The 22,020-nt window shown below is 39.0% G+C and overlaps 1 protein-coding gene across 9 annotated transcripts in view; it reads left to right on the plus strand.

Moving 5' to 3' along the window:
* ANK2 (ankyrin 2) overlaps positions 1 to 21,760 on the plus strand; it is a 347,463-nt gene extending 325,703 nt beyond the window's left edge. For 5 of the 9 annotated variants that reach the window (XM_068543343.1, XM_068543337.1, XM_068543338.1 and 2 more), the window contains 9 exons: positions 1,304 to 1,378; positions 3,521 to 3,652; positions 4,678 to 4,821; positions 7,507 to 7,789; positions 9,439 to 9,730; positions 12,644 to 12,727; positions 12,839 to 13,003; positions 14,012 to 14,194; positions 19,402 to 21,760. In XM_068543343.1, coding sequence (XP_068399444.1) covers positions 1,304 to 1,378; positions 3,521 to 3,652; positions 4,678 to 4,821; positions 7,507 to 7,789; positions 9,439 to 9,730; positions 12,644 to 12,727; positions 12,839 to 13,003; positions 14,012 to 14,194; positions 19,402 to 19,416 — 1,373 coding nt within the window. In that variant the 3' untranslated portion in view covers positions 19,417 to 21,760. Of the gene's footprint in view, positions 1 to 1,303; positions 1,379 to 3,520; positions 3,653 to 4,677; positions 4,822 to 7,506; positions 7,790 to 9,438; positions 9,731 to 12,057; positions 12,151 to 12,643; positions 12,728 to 12,838; positions 13,004 to 14,011; positions 14,195 to 16,125; positions 16,218 to 19,401 lie in introns of all 9 variants that reach the window. The other 4 variants (XM_068543335.1, XM_068543334.1, XM_068543336.1 and 1 more) reach the window with 2 other exon arrangements.
* Positions 21,761 to 22,020: the final 260 nt, after the last annotated feature.

A 22,020-nucleotide genomic window follows, 5' to 3' on the forward strand; every position in this document is an offset into this window, starting at 1 on the left:
GCAACGGGGATCTTGCCTTTTCTCTAGCTGCTGCACGTGAGGCCATGCAAGCTTTGAGTTTTGTTGTTCTGACGCTCCAGGCTTAGCCTTAAATTAAGCATACAGATATATTTGGTTTTGTTTCATATTATGAGGATTCATTGCTTTTTCTAATTACCTTTGAGTACTTTAAAATGATAAGTACTTAACAATTTTATAATGATTAGGAAGCCATTTGCACAAGAAGATTTCACATACCATGAAATTCTAATTGTTGAGGATTTGTTTTTGATTTGGAAAGGTTGGATTTCAGATACCATTGGTAAACACTTTAAGCAAACAATCATAAGGTAAAAGCATGCTTTTAATTTATGTGGCAGATGAATGGAGAATGGACTCATTAGATGCAGCAGACAACAAAAACTCAAACTTTGCATGATTTAAGTTGACTGTGAGGGGATGATGGCTCTTTGAATTATAAAAAAGGGAAACCATAGATGGCTTTGAGAAGTAGCCTCTGGTCTTCCAATATCTCTACAATAAAGACTATTATTCTTAAATTTGGGTTATAAAAAAATGACCATGACCTAAAATGCTGCCCATCAATTAATGGGGGTTAAAAATCAAAGGGAAAATTATAGTCTGTGGGAGTATTATATGAGCTTACTTAGTAGTAAGCAGACAGAAACTTTGCCCAAAAGACATATATACACACTAATATAACATACACATACGTATACATACACTTTATTCTTCCTTCTTCCAAGATTACCAGGACCAAGACAAACGTTGTTTCTGGCCATACTGAAAAAAGCCAGGATGGTCTGATCAACCCATGATCTTGGTCTCTTGTGAATCTTGGATGTGATTTCTTTGCAACATGACCCAGAAGTGATCTTATACTGCCACAGGCAATAATAGGAGGTCCTAACCAATCACTCCATTTCTCCATCCCATTTATGATTTTTCTGGTGTTTGATGAGCAAGCTGATTCTCTTCGGGTGGGCAGTATCCTCTCAGACAATTTTAAGAGGAAAGTCCTAAGATTACTAGAAATCAATAACTTATATAATTATGTCCAGTGACTAGTCTTGATTAAAGAGATATGGAAGCAGATGGTTTTCATGGTTTTTATTACATTTATTCCCCATTCCATTCCAGAAATCAGGCAAACGCACAATTTAATATGATTTAAAATGTAATAGTTACTTTGTGCTATAATCAAATATTTGGACAATTGACTGCCTTTCTTTGGATGATCAGTACTGTGGTTCCTCTCCTGTCATGGACAACCTTTGGCCATTCTGTTTTTGACCTTCTGTAGATCAACAGGATGAGCAGGAACGGATTGAGGAAAGGCTGGCTTATATTGCTGATCACCTTGGTTTCAGCTGGACAGGTAAAATGAGTGTGACCCAGTTTTTTCAACAAAACCTGCTTGGTTTAAATGACATTGTTGCATCAGCCAACTGTCATTAACAATGAAAAAAGGTCTTTTTTTTCTTTCCTTGAGGAAGACCACATGGAATAGTGAAAAGAATGATACTATGAACTAGAAAATCCAGGGTCTGCATTAACTCACTGCGTGAACCAGGGCAGGCCTTTTATTGTCTCTGGCATTTTGAATAATAGAACTTTAGATTAAGAGATTGTGAGAAAATAAGAAGCCCCACTACCCTCCTTTGGGAGCTGTAGATATCTAAACTTTGGGGAGATTATTGTGTTTCAAAACCATTGTCAGCTGTAATTGTCATAAAATTTAATTTGAGATTCAACCAGGGCTCCTTGTTATAGATACTTTGAATCAGATATCTTCATCCTGAACAATACTAAAATTTACTTCAGATGAATGTTGAAGTACATATGAATGAGATGTTCAATAATTTTCTGAGAGATGGGTATGTTTCAGTTTAGAAATTGTATGTTAAATAATTTTTTAATGGAAAGTGAATTCTAAAATCAATATGGTTTATTTACAAATCATGAGTTGTAGGTTTTAAAAGCTATACCCTTTCATCTTTCCTGCTATTTAACATATTAAAGCAAGATTGTCCGTCTGGATTTTTTTATTTTTTCTGTTTTTGTTTGTTTGTTTGGTCTGACTTCCTTTTATGTCACTTGTGACTACTTAATTGAAACAAGCAGTTTAAAGTTAATATTAATCTCCTTTCAGTTCCTGAAAAATTTGGTATGAATAGGAGATAGGAGTCATAATATCCTTAACAAAGATAATTGGTAGTGTAGAGTAAATGACTAAAGCATTTAAAGTAATTTAAAAATACTGAGCAGATTTATTTAATTGAGGGATTTAGGGGAAGGAAGGGTATCAAAATATCTCTGATTGACTGACTAAGTAGGTAGCATTCAGAATTATTTATTTTGCTTCTTAAGTATTTATGAGTGTCTGTATTAAACGTAATATCTATTATAGTTGGTGAAAATTCAAACCTTACAATCGCACTGAATGGTATAAAATGAAAAGTAAATAAGTCTCTCACACCTACATCTCGTCTTTGAGCCCCTTTCCTCAAAGGTAACTGCTAACACTTTCTCATGTATTCAGAAAAAAACCTGCAGTGCCCACATCTATGCTTATTATTTAAAAATAAGCAAAATTTTACTTAACAGTATTCTTCATAAATACTCCATCAGCATAGAAATATCTATGGCATTCTTTTTAATGGCTATTTAATTCCACTGTATGGAGGTACCGTAATTTTATCAATGGCCTTTGTTGATGGCTACTTAGGTTGTTTCCTGTTAGTGGCAGTAGATATCCTTGTGCACCAATAGATTTTTGTGGGTGTTTCTATAGGGCATATTCCTAGAAGGAAAAAAGCTGCGTAAATATATGTATATTTTTAATTTTGAAAGATATTGGCAAATTGCCCTCCAGAAAGGACACCTCATTCACACACACACACACACACACACACACACCTCAATGTATAAGCAACCATATAGAATGTTAATGGTAGACTTTAAAGGAAAACTTTGAGGCTTCTTCCCTAGGTCTGTTAATCCTTCCCAGACCTTTTATTCATGTGACATCAAATCACAGGAAGGAGTTTATCCAACCACCATAATATAGCTACAACCAGTATTTATCCAAGTACCCAGAAACAGAATTTATAGTATTTGCAAGTCCCCTAATTATGATTAAAAGTGAGACATGGTCTCTTTCTACTGTTTTCAGTCATTTATTTTCCATTGTCTTGGTTAAGAGTATAAGCCAGTATTAATGGTCTCTTCCAAATTTTGGAATTAAATGGTCCTGAATTTACATATTTTATCATCATTGCCTCAAACTTACTATTTCCACTATGACAGTGATCAATTCTATACCCAATTTTAAGGAACATATCTGCAGTTAGTGCTAGAAGAACAAAGGCATACGAGAGTCATTTCTAATAAGTAGGAAAAAATAAAGGAACTCTGTTACAGCAATACAAAGAACACATCATTTACAAAATCACAAGACAAGGTGTGGAGACTCAAACTATGAAGTTAATATATTTACAAAGGAGTATTTTTCTTTTAGAATTAGCAAGAGAACTGGATTTCACTGAGGAGCAAATTCATCAAATTCGAATTGAGAACCCTAACTCCCTCCAAGACCAGAGTCATGCACTATTGAAGTACTGGCTAGAAAGGGATGGGAAACACGCGACAGGTAGGTGGAGAGCTATATGTAAAAGGCAATAGGCCGGAGGTAGAAAAAAGTCTTGTTCAACAAACCTTTTATGCAAATTCAGTAAAAAGATAAAACGACAGATGCCATCAACCTGAAGTGCTACTGTAAGCAAATAAGAAGCTGTAACATTTCTCAAATATGCATGTTGCATAAAAATTCTTGTACTGTGTTCCTGTGAACAGCATTAACCAGTGGAAAGTGGTACTAGCACTGGCTGCTAACAGGAAAGTTATTAAAGTCCTAAAATTTTCTAAGTATTGACAGCAGACACACTTGCTTTATTAGCCATTGTTTTATTGATGGTGCATTACATTCAGTTCCTGCTTCCTTTACTCCTAAATAACTAAAATGGGGGAAAATATCAAGTAGATATTCTACATAATGATTTATATATGATATTCTGACCACATCAAATAAAATGGGAAGTGATACAGAACATAACTACTTCTTATCCCTCAGCTGGTCTAAGTTTGCCACTTTGTTTAATGCCTCTTTGAAGACCTACCTAGAGACCTCCCTTATTTACATCTAGCCCACATTTATCTTTCCTTCTCTTACCATTATTCTAGGTAGGATTGCCAGATTTAGCAAATAAAAATTGAGAGCACCCAGTTAAATTTAAATTTCAGATAGTCAACAGATACTTTTCTAGTATAAGTATATCCTACGCAATATTGGGGATATACTTTTACTAAAAAAAATTTGTTTTTTATCTAAAATTCACATTTGACAGGGTGTCCTATGTGTTATCCAGCAACTCTAGTTTTAGGGCTTATGCCCATGCTGTGTCACCCATTTCGTACATAGCTCTTGTTTGTTTGCTTACGTTTACAAAGACCCTTAATTAGGCTTTGTTTGTTTCTTGTACAAATATCAAAATTTTAGTAAATTTTTCCTATGCTTAAAATATATCACCAAAAAAATTCAGTAGGGCAAGTAAATGAAAGAGATTTTTAAAAGAGTAACCCTCAGATGTAATAAATAGTTTTTCTGTAATATCCCAGATACCAGTCTCATTGAATGTCTCACCAAGATCAACCGAATGGATATTGTTCATCTCATGGAGACCAGCACAGAGCCTCTCCAGGAGCACATCAGTCATAGCTATGCAGAGATTGAACAGACCATTACACTGGATCATAGTGAAGGTCAGACAGTTTGTGTGTGTGTATGAGTGTCTGTGATGTATGGTTAATTCAGGCAACTGGCCCCACTGTCTTCCTTTTTTCAGAGCGTCGACCATGGCCTTTGCTGATACGTTCTTCTCCTGAGACTTCCCTGCCCATTTTAGGTGCCCCCATCCCTCTCGTTCTTTGTTATTTCATCATTGTCTCAGTCAGCGTGGGCTGCTATAACAAAATACCATGAACTGGGTAGCTTAAACAACAGAAATTTGTTTCTCACAGTTCTGAAAACTGGAAATTCAAGATCAGGGTGATAGCATGGCTGGGTTCTGGTGAGGGCCCTATTCTAGATTGTACATGGCTGTCTCCTTGCTCTGTCCTTACGTAGGGGACAGAGAAATAGCTAGCTCTCTGACCTCTTCTTATAAGGGTACCAGTCCCATTCATGAGGGCTCCACCCTCATGACCTAATTACCTCGCAGGGTTACCACCTCTGAATACCATCACGTTGGGACTAGGGTTTCAACATATGAATGTGAAGGGGACCCAAACATTCAGTCCATAACAGCCATCAACAGGGATGATCCATCCAGTGCCCTTTCCTCAGCTCCTTGATGGCACTTCTGATACTTGTGTCTTTTACTCTACCTTAGTGACCCATTTCTGTGCCCACAACCCAAACTAAATCATTATCAGTGGCTGTACTACTTCCAAGTCCCAACTTGAAGCATTAGACTTACATCCTCTTTTACTTCTACACAATAATTCTGCAAACCCACTGGACCTCTTGTCATTGGTCCTACCCCCCTTTTCAGTATTAAAGTTTCTCGAATCCACCCTCATTCACTTCCATGTTCACTCACTCCCATTCTTTCTCCTTCTCTCTCTCTCATTGCTATTTTTACACTTTCTCTTCTTTCAAGCCTCCAGCATTACTCTTCTTTTTATTTATTCCAACCTGATGACCATACTTCATATTCCTTAGAAAAAATAGGAATACCTGTAAGCAAATGTCCATATTCTTTCACCACAAGGTCTCTCAACCTAAGTGCATCTCAGTGCGTATGCTCTACCTTCCCTGCTGTATGAAATGGCCTTCCTTTGCTAAAGCCATCATCTCTTCTTTTGTACTAGATCTCATCCCCTTTTACCAACTATTGACTTCACTCCTACAATCACCCACTCTGGCTCCTACAACTAGAACATTGTCAACAGCACTGAAACGTGCTTTAATAGAGCCCGGCTTTAAAAACAAAGCAAAGCAAATAACTCCTTTCACCCAATATGCTCCCCTGTATGACTGCTCTGTTTCTCCATCTATTTCATGGGAAATCTCTTCAAAAGAATAGTCTAACTTTTCTGTCACTACTCTCTACTTTCTCTCTTCCCTTCTCTCTAGAACTGTCTCTAGAATCCACACAAGTCAGGTTTTGTCATCACCACTCAACAGAAAAGAATCTTGCAAAATTCACCAATTGTTTCCTCATCACCAAATGCACTGAGCCATTCTCAGTCTTCCTTTACCTCTTCTTAACATTTGACACAGAAAATTAATCCCTTCTTCTTAAGACATTTTCTTCACTCACTTTCCATGATAACCTCTCTTCTTGTTTTTTCTGTTTTCTTATTTTATAGGATAGTCTTCCTCAATGTCTGTCTGCAGCTTACTTTCCATAGGTTTACATGATGGCATGTATTACTGTTCAGCAAGAGCCTCATAGCTCGTCCCATCTGCCATCTCTCTCCCTCTTTCCCAAGTCCCAGACACCTGGCCTCTGGGCTGTGCCCTGGGCACCCTACACCTTCTCAGGCTTCCAGGCTCTGGTGCTTCCTCTTCCCTGCATTCTGGAGTGTTCTTCCCTAAGATCACCAAGTACCTTTTTCTCTCACTCTATTCAGGCCTCTGCTCAAGTATCAGCTCCTAAGAGGAGCCTTTTCTGACAAATCTATCTAAAAAACTGGCCCTCTTTTCTTTGTACCTTTACCCTGGTTTCAGAAATATGAATCTGCAGAAATGCAAGTTCAGTCAGGCCAGAAGCCTCTTCTGTCTTGTTCACTGCTATGGATCCAGCGTCTAACAGCACCTACTACAGGGTTGATACTCAATATATATCTACTGAGTGAATAACTAGATAGATGAAGGTCAATCACACCTCTGCCGAAAGTTTGTCAGTGACTCCTTATTGCCCTTGCTATATGAAATTCCTTAGCTTGGCCTAAGAGACCCTTCATCAAAAGAGTATAACCTCAGAGTGTTGTTTAATACAAGTTAATACTTGCAAAGCACCTAGAATGGTGCCTGACACATAGTAAATATTCAGAATGTGTTAGCTATTTATTATTATTATTATTAATGCTCTTCTTACCATGTTGATTTATGCCTCAGCTGTCGCAGTTGATACCTGCCTATCTTTAGGCCTCCTTAAGATGTCATACCCTCTGCATTTCTTTTCCTGATTCTTTAACCCTGAGTTGGATGCTCGGCATTCATTGACTGGCACCTGTGGCCCAGTCACTCTGCATTTAATTATCTCTTACTTGCCTGAGCTTCCCTAGATGGTCAGCATCTTGAAGACAGACACAGTGCCTCTTTCAGCTTTGTAACCATGACCGATCACAGACATGGCATGTAGTAGTCACTTAATAAATACCCACTTAATATAGTTTAGCTTCAATTAAATATTTAATTTAAATCGTTCTCGCCTGTAGGGTTCTCAGTACTTCAAGAGGAGCTATGCACTGCCCAGCACGAGCAGAAAGAGGAGCAAGCTGCTTCTAAAGAGGACGAGTCCTATGATCAACCTCCCATCGTCTCGGAGGAAGACATTTCTGTCGGTTACTCCCCTTTTCAGGATAGCATCTCCAAAACTGAGGGCGACGGCTCAGCAACAGAGCTCCTTCCCCAGACTCACAAGGAGCAAGTTCAACAGGATTTCTCAGGGAAAATGCAAGACCTGCCTGAAGAGTCAGCTCTTGAACAGCAGGAATACTTGTGAGTTCCAAAAGAAAGCCTATGCAGTGCCATTCCAAAGACACAAGCCAATATGCAGAGGGTGCCAGGCATATACAAGCGTAAATCGTTTTGAAATAGTTTTCAGAACTACAGGAAAAAAAGCAAAGTATTTGAGGCATGACTGTGACGGCGTTGTATGGCACAAGTCTGCTTGAACCAACTTCCAGTTCCATGACCTTGGGCAAAGGCCTAAGCCCTTTGAGTCTCGGTTTCCACATCTATAAATTATGATAATAATATACACCTTATTCATCTTATAGGGTCAAAGGTCAAGGATATGCCTGTGAAACCATTGTTGAAACTGTAGACCGCACAGTTATTACTTGTATGTTTGCTGCACCTCACTTCTCTGTATATGTGCCCGTCACACCCTGGCTGGTTCAGAAGGTGAACAGTGACAGTGCAGGTGAAGCAGCCCTTGTGTGTTTCAACAAAGCTATGAGGTGGCTAGCAATAAAAATAGAAATGCAACACAGATTACTCACGTGGAATGAAAGGCCATTAGGGGTTGGGGTGGGAATAAAGAGAAGTCTTCTAGGGCGCTTCTGCCTAAAGGAAGCTGCAGAACACAGTCAGCTTAGAACTCAAGTTCTGGGCTTTCTGGAAGCAAAGGCAAAAAAGAGTTGTATAAGTGACACTTATTGTCTAGAAAAAGCAACCAGATCATGAGAAAGGCAAGCATGTCCCAGCCCTGAAATGTGAGAATAGCGTGTCAGGAGGCTGTAACACAACATCTCCTTTGTCCTTGAGTGAGTTTTGTGCTGGAGTCACTGGAACTTGAGAAAAGGATGAAAGGGGTATTGAAATGAGCTTTTCTTCCACGGAGCACTGCGCCCTCACCCGTCTACCTTTAGATTGTAGGGGAGAACATAAAGAAGAGGTCAGGAAAAGAGAGAAGGAAAGAGAAAAAGATGGGAAGCAAAGAGGGGGTATCAGAAAGGCACTTTGGGCATTTAATATCTATGGAGTGACAGAAGATTAGAAGGAAGGAGCAGAAAAAGCAGATAATTTTTTCCTGTTAGGAATATTATAAAGATTACATTGCTTATCTCCAAACTTTATCAGTAGAAAAAGTTTCAATGCCAACAGATCTTCCTATCAAGTAACACAGTTTTCTGGATGGATAATAAGAATCTCCCTATATTTATGATTATGGTAACTATATTAACATGGGGTTTATATATTGCTTTTTTAAAATTTTGCAAGATTTTGATCCTTGCTTCAAAAGCCTTATTGTCTACAGGTCTTTTTTATATAAACCTCCTCAAATCATCAATATTACCTTGAGTTATCAAAGGAAAGATGAAATTATTATTTATTAATATCTCTTATTATTTATTAATTATCTCTACTTTGTAGAGATTAGGAAATGGTAACACATTTGAGGATAATTTTTATTATTTTAGAATACATTTTTCCCAGTCAATGCTAGATCAGTGAGCTGTAACTGTATTCTATATTTTACATATAATTTTAATTCACATTTCATTTCTTAGCCAAATTTACAAAACCTCTTTAGACTTTCACGGACTGTGAAGACAAGTTCCATCTTCCCTTCCAAATCCCTTGCATCAGCAGGGGCAGAAATGCATATGCTCTCATGGTATAATTGGGCTTTTCTGTTTCAGTGTGACAACCCCAGGGACAGAAGTGTCAGAGACTCAAAAGGCTATGGCAGCATCTGGCTCTCCCACCAAGACACCTGAGGAAATCAGCACCCCTACTGAGGAGGAGAGGCCATATCTCCAGACCCCGACATCAAGTGAGCGGGGAGACTCTCCCATTGTGCAAGAACCCGAAGAGCCCCCAGAACGTCGGGAGGAGAGTTCGCCTCGAAAAACCAGCCTCGTGATAGTGGAGTCTGCTGATGACCAGCCACAGGCCTTTGAAAGGCTCGATGAAGATGCCGCTTTTCAAAAGGTAGACTCTCCTCCTCTATTTCCTTGCCCACATGTAACAAAGCTACAAACCTTCTTCCAGTTTCCTTTTCTCTGATGGCTTCTGTTTTCACAGACAGGTTTGCCAAATTAATTAACTTGGGCCAAGGGAAGCCCTCAATCCCTTTTAAAATCTGGGAACCAGTGAATCTAGAAAAAGATGATACATGGTTCCAATTCTAGCTACTTGACCATCAGCCCTAATTTTATAGCTGGAAACCCTTTTGCTAAGAAAAATGAACCCTGGGGTGAAACAATATACCAGATGTAGCTTTTCAAAATTAGTAATCTTGGGCATAAGGAAGACTAGTGAGGGGAATTAACCGGGCCTCAGGTAAGTAAGTCGGCCTGCCATGGGAAATTGCTGGAACCTGCACTCTTGTTAATCAGGTCCGTGCCGTGAGGTGATGAGCACACAAACTGTGGCTATTGAGTGGGGTTTACTCCCAAAGCAAATTTTTCTCGTTAGAGGAAGGATTATTTCCAAGTGAAATCTCCTTATATTTATTTCAAGAATGACTCAGAAAAAGGACATTATGCCTAAATTGATGGCTGGTTCTAAATATCAGAAAATCGATAGCAGCGTGAATATGCATCACTATCTTTCCTTTGTCTTTAAGTGAGCTTTGATGTTGTGAAGAGAGGCGGAGAAACTCATTTAAACCATTTATTCTCAAAACGTGGTCTGAATGGTCCATATCCCTCAGCTTTAACTGGAGGGCTTGAGCCCTTCCTACTCAGGACTCCTGAATCAGAATGAATCCCAGGGAGGGGAGGAGAGGGGAGAAGAATCTGCATTTCAGTAACTCTGTAGAGGATTAAATTAGATATATTTTTCCTTTTTGGATTCAAAAACATTTTATATGTCGAAGTATTTTTAAAGCATGAATATACATCTTTTAGGAAAGAATGCTTTATAAAAGAGTTAAAACTCTGGGGGAGAAAGTGATACGACATATCTTTGGGCTTAACATCTACATTTGTTTTTGTTCACTATGAGTGTGATATCTGCTAGCAGGATTTATCTAAAATCATAGTTTAAAATTAGTGGAGGTCCAGGCAGATGAGAACTGCTCCAAATTTTGGCAGTTATCTTAAATAATGAATTCATCCCATGAATGGATTTTTATTCCAAGTTTGCCTTTGTATAGAATTATTCATCTCCAAGTTTTTGGCTTAAATGAATCCTAGTAAAAATGTTTCGTAGATGCTGTCTGGACTTAAAAGTTGCCAATTTTAGTCTAAGAATCTATAGGCTAATTGAAGCATAGGCTTGAGTCAGTTATCTGGATAATTCATGTATTTAATCTGTTCTATGTATATAAATAAATTTTGACAAGTTGTCCTGTATTCCACATTATTTATATGGGCCTGTTCTACTTATTCTTGATGAATTTCCAATTCTTAAGCTTCCTATTTTGACCCTTATCTTCTCATGACCCTGACTTGAGGGTCCAATTTCAATCACTTTTCTTGCTGACCATATTTCTAGGCAGCAGATTCCTAAGTGTATTTAAAGAATAATTTGGTTTAAAATTTACATGTTTTCCTTTAGCAGGAAAGAATATAGAAATATAAGCGATATTTTAAACTGTGTTGACAAAATTTAGTTGAGTTTTCTTTTTTTTAATAGCATTCCATTAGGAAAGAGTGATTCGATATATAGCTCCCAAGACATACGTTTTAATCTAAAGTTATGTCCTTAGCTCCAGCTTTGGCTTTGGGCCAGACCCATAAAATTGGATTGGCCTCTGTACCTCAACTTCTCTGCAAAATGAGTCTAATACTATTTGTAGCCAGTCTTCCTTCCTCTATCTTGCCAGTAGGGAAATGTACTACTGGCCAGATAATAGCTACAGGAAATTTTGACTTCCTGCAGAAAGTTCTGCTACAAGAATTAAGACATTTCTATACCTTTGGTTGGATCATTCTAAGCCTAAGCCCAAGAGGCAATGGCTCACAAGTTATTTATTGTGCTGCCTAGGGTCTGTGTTTACATTTGGTTATTCACCAGGAGTTTGAGTCCAAGATGTAATGTGGGCAAGCTGCTTATTTCTTCTGATGGATTTTGACAGATGGGTGCTCAGACAGCTTTCAGAATCCAGAATTTTTTTTTTTCATTCAATGAACAAAAAGCTATATTCTCACTGAAGTTTGAGCCCAGCATGCACTGTTTTCACTCCTGCTGGCTTGTCCACCAAAATCAGCATGAATAAAGCTTTCAGAAACCAGTGTGAGCTAAAGCAGAAACCAGTAGTGAAGGCATTCCTTAGCATGATAAACAAAACAGTGCTTCCATGCTTCCACCAGGAGCTAACAGAGGAATTAGGTGAGCTGGAGGCCAGCTCAGATGAGGAAGTGATGCTATCTACCAGGGTTGTCCGCCGACGAGTGATTATTCAGGTACCAGCTGTTAAATTACTGCACGTCTGGGACAGTTCTGTCCCCGTAACCCTTCGAGAGTGACCGACCTGGAGCGAGGGCTTGGCATGCTCCTTAGGTAGTGCATGGCCTTCAGAAAGCAGGTCCCGTAACTCTCCTAAGTTCTGTTTGTGAAGAAATGCAGCGGTAATGACATTCGCCGCCTACCTCCAAGCGAGCAAAGAGCAAGATTTAGCCTCTTCAGTTCCACCCACCTCACCTCTGGCTTGTCTGTTTTTGTTTGTTTGTTTGTTTGTTTAAGTTTGAGCTAACTTTGGTCAGATTCTCTAGCATGTTATTACCCACCTATTTTTTTTTTTCTTTTAAACATACTACTTGACAGGATTTGGCATCTCAGCAATGCTTCTCAAAGCTCCTTTAATTTTCTAACGTTCCTGGCATTGTAAGCACTTGGGAGTAGTTCCTCAGCATTGATGCCAAATATGGAAGTGACCCTTTTCTTTCAACTGTGTAGGGAGATGATATGCCTGACATACCCCCGGAAACAGTCACAGAAGAAGAATACATCGATGAGCAGGGACACACTGTGATAAAGAAGGTATTATCTTAAGTATCTTACCATGGTTAATTTCAAGCCTCCTGTCTAAAATGTATCAATACCCTGGCACTGTCGCTCAAAAACAAGATACATGAATAAAATATCTTCCAGGTTACTAGGAAAATCATTAGGCGGTACGTCTCCTCTGATGGCACAGAGAAAGAAGAGATTACGATGCAGGGAACACCACAGGATCCCATCAACATTGAGGAAGGGGATGGCTATTCCAAAGTCATAAAGCGCATTGTATTAAAGAGTGACACTGAACAGTCGGAGGTGAGACCATCTGATTTTCCAGAACTGATTTTATGGAGAGGTGTAAAATACAGCTCACAAGAGATGGACGAGATTGTTTATTCCTATTGGCCTCACTTCTCCCCTTTATAAGGCAGTCTTCGTTTAGTTACACATTCATTTTTTTTCTTTGTGATTTTGTGGAATTTTTAGATAACCATCAGCGATATTTGTAACCATTATACTCATTGTCTTTGGTCCTTTCTAGGTCTACTTTCTCTTTAATTCAGTTGACCACAGCAGAAATCCAAAAGTCAAATTTTAAAAGACAGCAATCCCATCGGCTGGCAAGCAGTAGGTTCTGAAAAACGCTTGTGCAAATGCACTGTGGTGCTTTGCCCAGTGGGCAACAGCAGCCTTCTGTAGGGCACCTTAGATAAATATTTGATTTCCAAACTTCTGCATTTCAGAGTCACTGAAATCAGGATCCAGAAACTCACTTGATTTATAGTTTTATTTCTTTCTGTTTTACTTCCCTCTTTCAGAATCATATTTACTCTCTTTGACATGTAATTTGGGAGATTCTTACCATCTCGCATTCATTCACATCCTCAAAATTTTATTATTATACACATGAGGTTCTCTAAAAATCTACAGTTTCAGTTTCTCATAGCTCTGACAGTTCCTCCTTTGGAGGTTAATTTTGTCTTCATAATGTCAAAACAAAACATTTACACATGGGAAAAGAGAGTTCATCCACAGGGTGCTATGTCTGCACTGCCCTGAGCAGTCAGTTTCTCAGTCATGAAGCTTCCTGACCAATTTTCATTCAAGTGACTAATTAAGTGGTTGATTTGGTACTGTGTACATATAGTCATAATATAGATGTTACCAATTGATTCTAGATTTTTCTTCTAACTGCTTCTCGTTGACAAAATGCTGTTTTCAGGATATACCATTGTAATGTGTGTGTTTTTTAACATAGAAAAATTCATCATTGTTACATTTTGGCAGTCAGAAACTGTATATTTTGTGTCCTTCATTCATCAGGTAACTTTGTCTGAGCCCAGCATTTTGTCCAGTACCTCACAATTTCAGGCTGAACCAGTGGAAGGCCGTAGAGTCAGCAAAGTTGTTAAAACAACTGTGGTACATGGAGAGAGGATGGAGAAGCATCTGGGGGATTCTAGTTTAGCCACTGATCTTCCTTCAGCCAAAGATGACTTTGAAGAGGTATAAAGCGTCATCACTTTGTCTGTGTGTGTGTGGAAGGGTATTTTACGTGTGCTTTGTGTTTGAGAAGAAAATCATTTATCATTGTGTCATTCCATACATGTGTTCATGGAAGGATGCAGAATAAGTCAAGAGAGTAGAATTCCTGTTTGAATAATATGTACAGTGAAATAATATTTTATTCAACTTATTGTGTTCATTTGTGCCACCTTAAGAGCCTTAAAAAATCCATATGACCAGGATTCGCTTCGGCTCAATGAGAATCAGAATCTCTGAAGTCGGGACATGATTGTACATCTTGCCTAAAAGTCCCAGAAGTGACTTGCACTCCCAATTAGTAAGGGAAAGAAATAGATATTGTACATTATCTTTGCTAGCTAATACTCTCAGATATTTCCAACGATGGGCATTAAAGAAAATTCAGGTATCTTTTAGTAGTTAAGTTCTGATTTTCAGTAATTAGGAAACAGGTCCACAGTGACATCCACAAACACTTATTACAGTTCAAAAATCCCAACATTCTGGAACTCACCTAGTGCACTGTGGTAACTTAAATGGGAGGGAAGTCCAAAAGGGAGGGGATATCTGTATGTGTATATGCTGATTCATTTTGTTGTGCAGTGGAGGCTAATACAACATTGTAAAGCGACCATACTCCAATAAAAATTAATTAAAAAACCCCACAACTAATAGATTGGTAATGCTACAAATGCCATAATTGATAACCTTATATTAGCATTTTGCAATTTAAAATGAATTGGCTTATTTTATATAATAATTGAATATTTTGTTTCCATATCACCAGTTAAAAGAGGGTTTCAGGCTGCTGCTTATTGTCTAGGATGTTTTTCAAACTACACATTCTAGGTCTTTTCAATAAATGAGCAGCCAATTTGAATAAAATGTCACAATTTTCTATTTTTAATTCTGGATTTGAAACACTAAAGATATCAAAATGTTGGTATAAGAATTTTGATCCAGTGAATGGAACTTATGGTGCTGGTGAAGATCATCTGAAATAAATTTCCATATCTTAAAAAAAAAAAAAACCCCAACATTCTGAAAACCAAAACAAGTTTTATAAGTTAGTAGCAAGCTAATTTGGCAGTAAAACTTAATGTGAACTGACATGGGGCTGTAATGACTTGGCAGTCTTTTTTATTCTACAAGAGTGAATGTTCATGTTTTGCTATTGATATATCAATGGCTTTGATTACAGGATGCTGTCCCTATCCTACATGAGCTATTAGAATATATAGTATATACATCATATTACCTTTCTAAAATCCAAAAGGAAAAAAAATCTGAAGTCGAAAACACATCTGGCCCCAAAGGTTTCAACTAAGGGACAGCGGGCATGTGCAAACATCTTTGAAACATTCTTTACTATTGAAACATTTTGAAGTTAAATGTTACATGTATGTCCGCTTTTATACCCACAATATGCATTGGGATTATATGTGAATGCATTGGGATATTAAGAGCATACCTTATTTTAAATACTTTTAGTTCTTCACATTTTGACAACTGGTGACCTTGGACAGTCAAAAGATGTATTACCTGATTATACCCTTTGGACCTTATTTGTTCGTTGCTTGATTTTTGCCTCTGGTCATTATTCATTGTATTTGTCATTAGAGTCTTCACTGCAGAAAGGATGGGGGTGAGGCAAGCATGAAAGTAGAAGTCAACCAGTATAGTCTGCAAGAATTGTAAAGTAATTATCAATAGAACAAATCTCCCTCACAAATGGGAGAAATTTAACAGACTTGCTAAATAAAACTCAATACTTAGATATGCCCCTAAGAATTGTTTTTCTTTACCCTTTCAAGCACTTTTTTTATACTATTCATTAAGCAGAGTAATAGGTTATGTTAGAGTCTATGGTTTTTGATGGGTTTTGTCTTCTTTTCTTTTTTTTCTTACTTCAGGCTTTGAGTTACACAGGTAGCCACATGAAAGTCCACTCCCCCAGTTTAGTAGAGAATGAAGTCCTGAAGGAGGATGGATCAATACTTAGAAGGTTTGGGTTAGCATGGGGTGATGCTTTGCCAACTAACACCTTTAAAAAGTTTTCCAATTTTAAGAAAAGAAAAATAGAGCCCCTGCATCTACCTTAAAACCCCTTGGGAACTGCAGACTCTCCCTGCATTGTAAGATTTTTGTCAAGTGGTACATCTGTCACTGTGTCATTCCTGAAGTGTCCTCTTGATGCTTTAAAAGTAATACTAAGGCATGATGATAGTCAGACGACTGTTTACACAATCGCTCCCTGGGTTTCAGCAAGTCATCAATTTCGGTGAGGCCAAGCAGCTGGGATATTCCATTGTAGAGCACAGTAAGAGGAATCTAATCAATTGCTCACAAATTAATCTTGTGACCAGCTGCCTTCAGCTCTTGGTAATCAATCCTTTGAACGGCACATGGTTTTTTTGTTTGTTTTCGTTTTAAACAAGCTGCTTCATGACTCTGCATGTGAGTGGCAAATAACATGAGCATGAGTTTGATATCCATGAACCTCAATGCACCTAGCGAGGCTGAAACCAGGGGCTTTAATAAGTTAAGAAAGTATCGTAAAAGCAGTAAGCAGGTCATATTTGTGCGTATGAACAGGGACTAGCTATGAGGCTTTCTACCCCCCCATCCCCATCACCTATTTGATGTGTCGACTTCGGCACTGTTGCCTTGGTCTACCCTCACCTCTCTCTGGGCCTCTCGCAGCACTGTGAGTATTGACGAAATGTTCTCAGCTTTGCAGTGAAAAGACACAATGGAAATTGAAGTTACTGTTGTGCTTTTCACTTCATTGAAAAGAAGAGAAAGATTGTCATTTATAGTACTCTACAAAGCTATTTTTAGCCTGTAGAACATAATAATCAGAACAGTGAAATTAAAGGTTCTGTCACAATTCCACCCTCCAACCACATGTGAAAAACAGCGCCAGCTAGGAATGTAAAAGAGAGTAATTGCTCACAGAACTTTAAAAATGCTATATATGAATTCAGGATAAAGTGCTTCTTATACTCCGAACTTTTAAGTCTTTTACTCAGTTATTCATATGGAACCACATAAACCACAGACACCCTAGCATCGTGAGATCTTCACAGGGGAATAGATTTAGAGATCAATTAATCCAAAATTCGCAATGACGGCTGGTGAGTTCGAAGCTAGGGATATAGACATCTCAATCCACTTCCACAGCTACTTAGTCATGGAAGTCTATCTGTGATCTGCAACACTTTATCTTATATGTTGCTGAAGACATTTGATCATACCCGCTGCTTGAGTGGTATACATAAGCGTATTCATAAACATATTCGTCTACATGTGTGAGCACAAAACACCAGGGGATGTCCTATGATAGAAGCTTATCCCCCGACACTAATGCCATAGACGTTTTCACTAGCTCTTGGCAGCGATAGTCAGATATTCGCCTTTTGGGAGAAAAAAATATATGTGGATGCTGAATAGTTAGAAAACATAATCTGATTTCAACCACTGGAACCAAATTTGACCTTTTTATCAAAAGGAACAAATTTAAGTTGGCTTTCAGATACAAAATAATTCATGTAGAATCAAAGGAAAGGGGAGGTGAGAAAACACGAAAGAAGGAAGGAGACAAGATGTCCAAAGGAAAGCGAGAAGAGTTCTGGCTGAAGTCAGCCATTTTTTAAAAATCAAGGTGATCTTAAGAAATGCATAGAGGTGTTGGAAGGTAGAGTAATGCTAAGGGCAGCCCATGGGCAGAGCCCCCAGCTTCTGGACACTAGGAATCCATAGGAAAATGCTGGGTAAAGCTACGAAAACTGATCCTTCTGATGGTGGTGTACAGCAAGGCTGCATGGCGTCGTGGTTACAGATTCAAGCTCTGGAATCTTTGACTTTTGGCCCCACTGCGTAGTAACTGGATTATTTTTTATTTGGAGCATTGCTTAAATTCTCTGAGATCCAGTTTACTTACTTGTTATTATAATAATAGTACCTGGCCCATAAGGCACGTTCACCACATATTTGCAGAATGAAGAATTGTATTTACCAGTAGAGCAGGAGGGACTTAACTGGTGGCGCAGTGGTTAAGAATCCGCCTGCCAATGCAGGGGACACGGGTTCAATTCTTGGTCCGGGAAGATCCCACATGCCGCGGAGCAGCTAAGCCCGTGTGCCACAACTACTGAGCCTGTGCTCTAGAGCCCGCGTGCCACAACTACTGAGCCCGTGTGCCTAGAGCCCATGCTCCGCAACGAAGAGTAGCCCCCGCTGGGCGCAACTAGAGAAAAGCCCGCGCGCAGCAACGAAGATCCAATGGAGCCAAAAATAAATACATAAACGAGTAGAGAGGAAGAAGAGCTGAAAGGGAACAAATCACAGTATAATCATTTTCAAGCAAGGATGCAGGAAAATAATAGTACCGACGTAATAGTACGTCAGAGCCGCTTTTCTCAAGTAATCGCTGGTCTGATGAAGGGCCAAGAAAGCAGCACACTGTTGAGTAGCTGTAGGAGGTATAAAGTGGGCCAGTACTTGCGCTCTGGGAAGACTGAGGAAGGATTTGTCTCTCGGTGGTTTTTTTCCTTCCCCTCTCCCTTCCCCGCTGTCTCCAGATGAAGCTTCAGAGGCCTGGGTCAACCGTCAACTCTCGCTGGTAGTCACCTGCCTTTATGCTGATAGGATATTATTCCAGTTTTTAAAGACCTATAACCCATGGGAAAGTTCTCTTAGAACATTTTTGGGAAGTTTGAGTTGGGTAGTGCCTCTAAGGATTAAGCTGGCAGCTAAGGTATTTTAAATAAATTAACTTAAAAACTTTTTCTTAGCCTGCCAAAAATTACATATGGAATCACTATTTCAGGAGGAGCCACATTCTTTCCTAATCAAAACATGAATGATTGTGTGGTTACTTTTTGAGAGAATCATATGAAAGCACGGTTTCATTTATTTGAAATATTTCTTAAAGGTTTAAAAAAAAACTCCTTGCTCCAAAATACTTTTTAAAAATCTCATGAGTCATTTAAGATGGGAGAACCATGTTTAAAAGAAAGAAGGGAAAAGATGGCTGTACTTGTTCTACTAATAGCCCAGTGTAGAAATATCTAGAGGTAAGACAGTAAGCAGTACTTTCATATCATGGGTACTCTCAGACCAAAGGTAGTGGCTGCCTTTTAGCAGTGAAGAAAGAAAATAATGTTCTCTTGTCTGCTTTCCTCCAGGACAACAATGAGTAAAGCTAGAGCCCAGAAGAGGGCTGTGGTGAAGGACCAGCATGGAAAACGCATTTACTTGGAGCACCTGGAGGATGTCCCAGAAGCACTAGACCAGGACGACCTCCAGCATGACCTCAAGCAACTCCTTCGGCATTTCTGCAAGGAGGACTTGAAGCAAGAGGCCAAATGAGAGGCTGTCCAGTTCTCACACCAGAAACCACACATTCACTCGATATGCAACTTCCCGTTCCATTAGAGGAGTGACCTAACTGGCTTGATTAATGGGATTTCCACTTTTAGCATATACACTGCATTTTGTTTGAGTTTTTCCCCATCCTCTTTAACTGTAAACTAATTTGTGACCAAAGATAGCCACCTTCATCCTGGATGCTGTATCCACTCCTTTGTTGTGTCTGTGCTCACCTGGGACCTGGCCACCTCCGTTATTCTTCTTGGCTTCTGCACAAGCTCCGTGAAAATCCACTGAACGGAAGAACTTCACCTGCAGACCTCTTCAAATGACAATACCTAGGAATCCTTCAAAGAGATACCCGTGTACAATATATATAGCTAAAATGCTCAGACGAACAACGTATTAAAACCACTGCCTGTCATAACTACACTGGGCATCACGGAATAAAAGGCCTCTAGGAATTGCTGAACAGTGGTTCACTAAGATATTGCTAACACAATCGAACGTAATACAGTTCTCCTGCAAAAGAAGCACTTCAGACCTACCATGTCCTTAGAACTTCCAGAGTAGCCCTGGCTCCTAGTGAAAGATGGGTTAATAACCTTGAAGAACTGTCCTAACTAAGCACTTATTGCTGGTGCTGGCCAGCTGCGATTGATGACTCTGCAGCAGCCACTGAGGGGGGGGAGCAAGGGAGCAGCGGCAACGAGGTGAAGCAGCGAGGTATTCGGTTGCCAGCAGTGGCATCCGGCAGCTGTCTAACATCTTCAGGTCCTTTAGATTTGGGACGTGTTGGCAGGGTATTTTAAAAAGCTATAACTACTGTAGTTTTCCAGTTTTCATTGCTGCTTTAGCAAACCACGCTGTCTTATTGGTGGTACTTTCTCCTGGCCACTGCACTGTAGATAAATCATTGGAAACAAGATTTGCCCCCTACACAAACGGTTCAACTCCTTCACCGTGTTGGAGTGGTTTCTTTTATTTTTTTTTCTTCCAGGTTTATATCTTCTCTAATACCTGCATGTAGCATTTAAGAATCAAACCACAGTTCAAACCCATCTTCTAATCACATGGATGGTTTTCATTCTTTTTACCCTCAGCAAGCACTTTTCACTTTTCAGCTAGGTCTGTTTTTTAGCTTGCAGACGAGATTGAGAAATCCTGAAAATTTGGGTTTGGGTTAAAATTTTGGGTTTATTTATTTGAAATCCAAACTCCCTTGGAAACCCTGAAGTGCATTTGTGCACTTTCCTGTTTGTTTGTTTCAAAGAAGGGACTTTAATCATCTGAGTGATTTCCGTGTCCTATTCCTTATTCCTCTAGTGGTTGAAGCTGTGTAGCATTTTAACATATATATATATATTCACAAATATATTCATATAAACAGTATACATTTTGAATCAGTTATTTGTTAAAGAAAAGTATATTCAATGAAGATGAAATTAAAACATTTTGAAAACCAGAGTCTATCCTCCAGGGATTAAACATTTTCGAATTCTATCTGGTCTTTTCCTGTTGTGCAAAAATGACTCATTGTTCTGAATGTCAAAAGCAAAGACGACAAACAATGGCATTTCATCATTTCAAGTAATTTTGCCAAGAGAGAAGATTTCCTGGGAGGGAGGTTTCCCACAAGCCAAATCTCCTAAGCCTCGAATGCTAGCACGTTTGGCAGCTGGATAGGAAAGAAGGCATCTTTGGCAGCCAAAATGAAGGAGGCCAATGGTGAAACATTTTGGACATACCATGGCCTCCTTGTCCACACCTTCACTGGAGCTCAAGAAAAGCATTTCTGTTGTGTTATTTGCAGTGCAGATGATGTCTGTGTAACAACATAATGGTTAATCACCTTTTTTTGATTTTGGTTTTTGCTGTGTAATCAAAAAACTTGAATAATGTGAGAAGAAGTGAATTTTCAGTTGATGAATCAGCATCTTGTTCCCATGGTGATAACACTAATTGAATATATCTATGAGGGCATGTATTAGTTAATGGAAAAAAAATACACTAACAATACATAGCTGCAATGTGTACAATGGCTGATTTAATTAAATAAAATGTACAAGTGTTAAGTGTGGCAACAGTGATTTGTTCTTCTTTAGCACTCACCTGTGATTTCAGGAGGTAAGACATTATTAAAGAGATGAAATAGGTGTGAAGCCAAAAGAAAAACGGCTTGCCTTTGTTCTTTTTATTTGGTAACTGAATATGCTCTGTGCCCAACGCTGTGTTAAGCACTGGGAGAAACAGGAAGATTGTATCCCTGCTCTCAAAGAACTTTTATTGCTATTGTTATGCAAAGGGAGAAAAACAAAGATTTCGTTTTGGGATCACTAGTAAATGAGAAATAGGAACTTGTGGGCTTGGAGGAGATGAGGAGAGGGGATCCAGGGGTGGGCAGCGCAGAGAGGGACCCCGGATTCACTTCTCTC

The sequence above is a fragment of the Eschrichtius robustus genome, chromosome 4, assembly GCF_028021215.1.
Source record: "Eschrichtius robustus isolate mEscRob2 chromosome 4, mEscRob2.pri, whole genome shotgun sequence".
Classification (NCBI taxonomy): Eukaryota; Metazoa; Chordata; class Mammalia; order Artiodactyla; family Eschrichtiidae; genus Eschrichtius; species Eschrichtius robustus.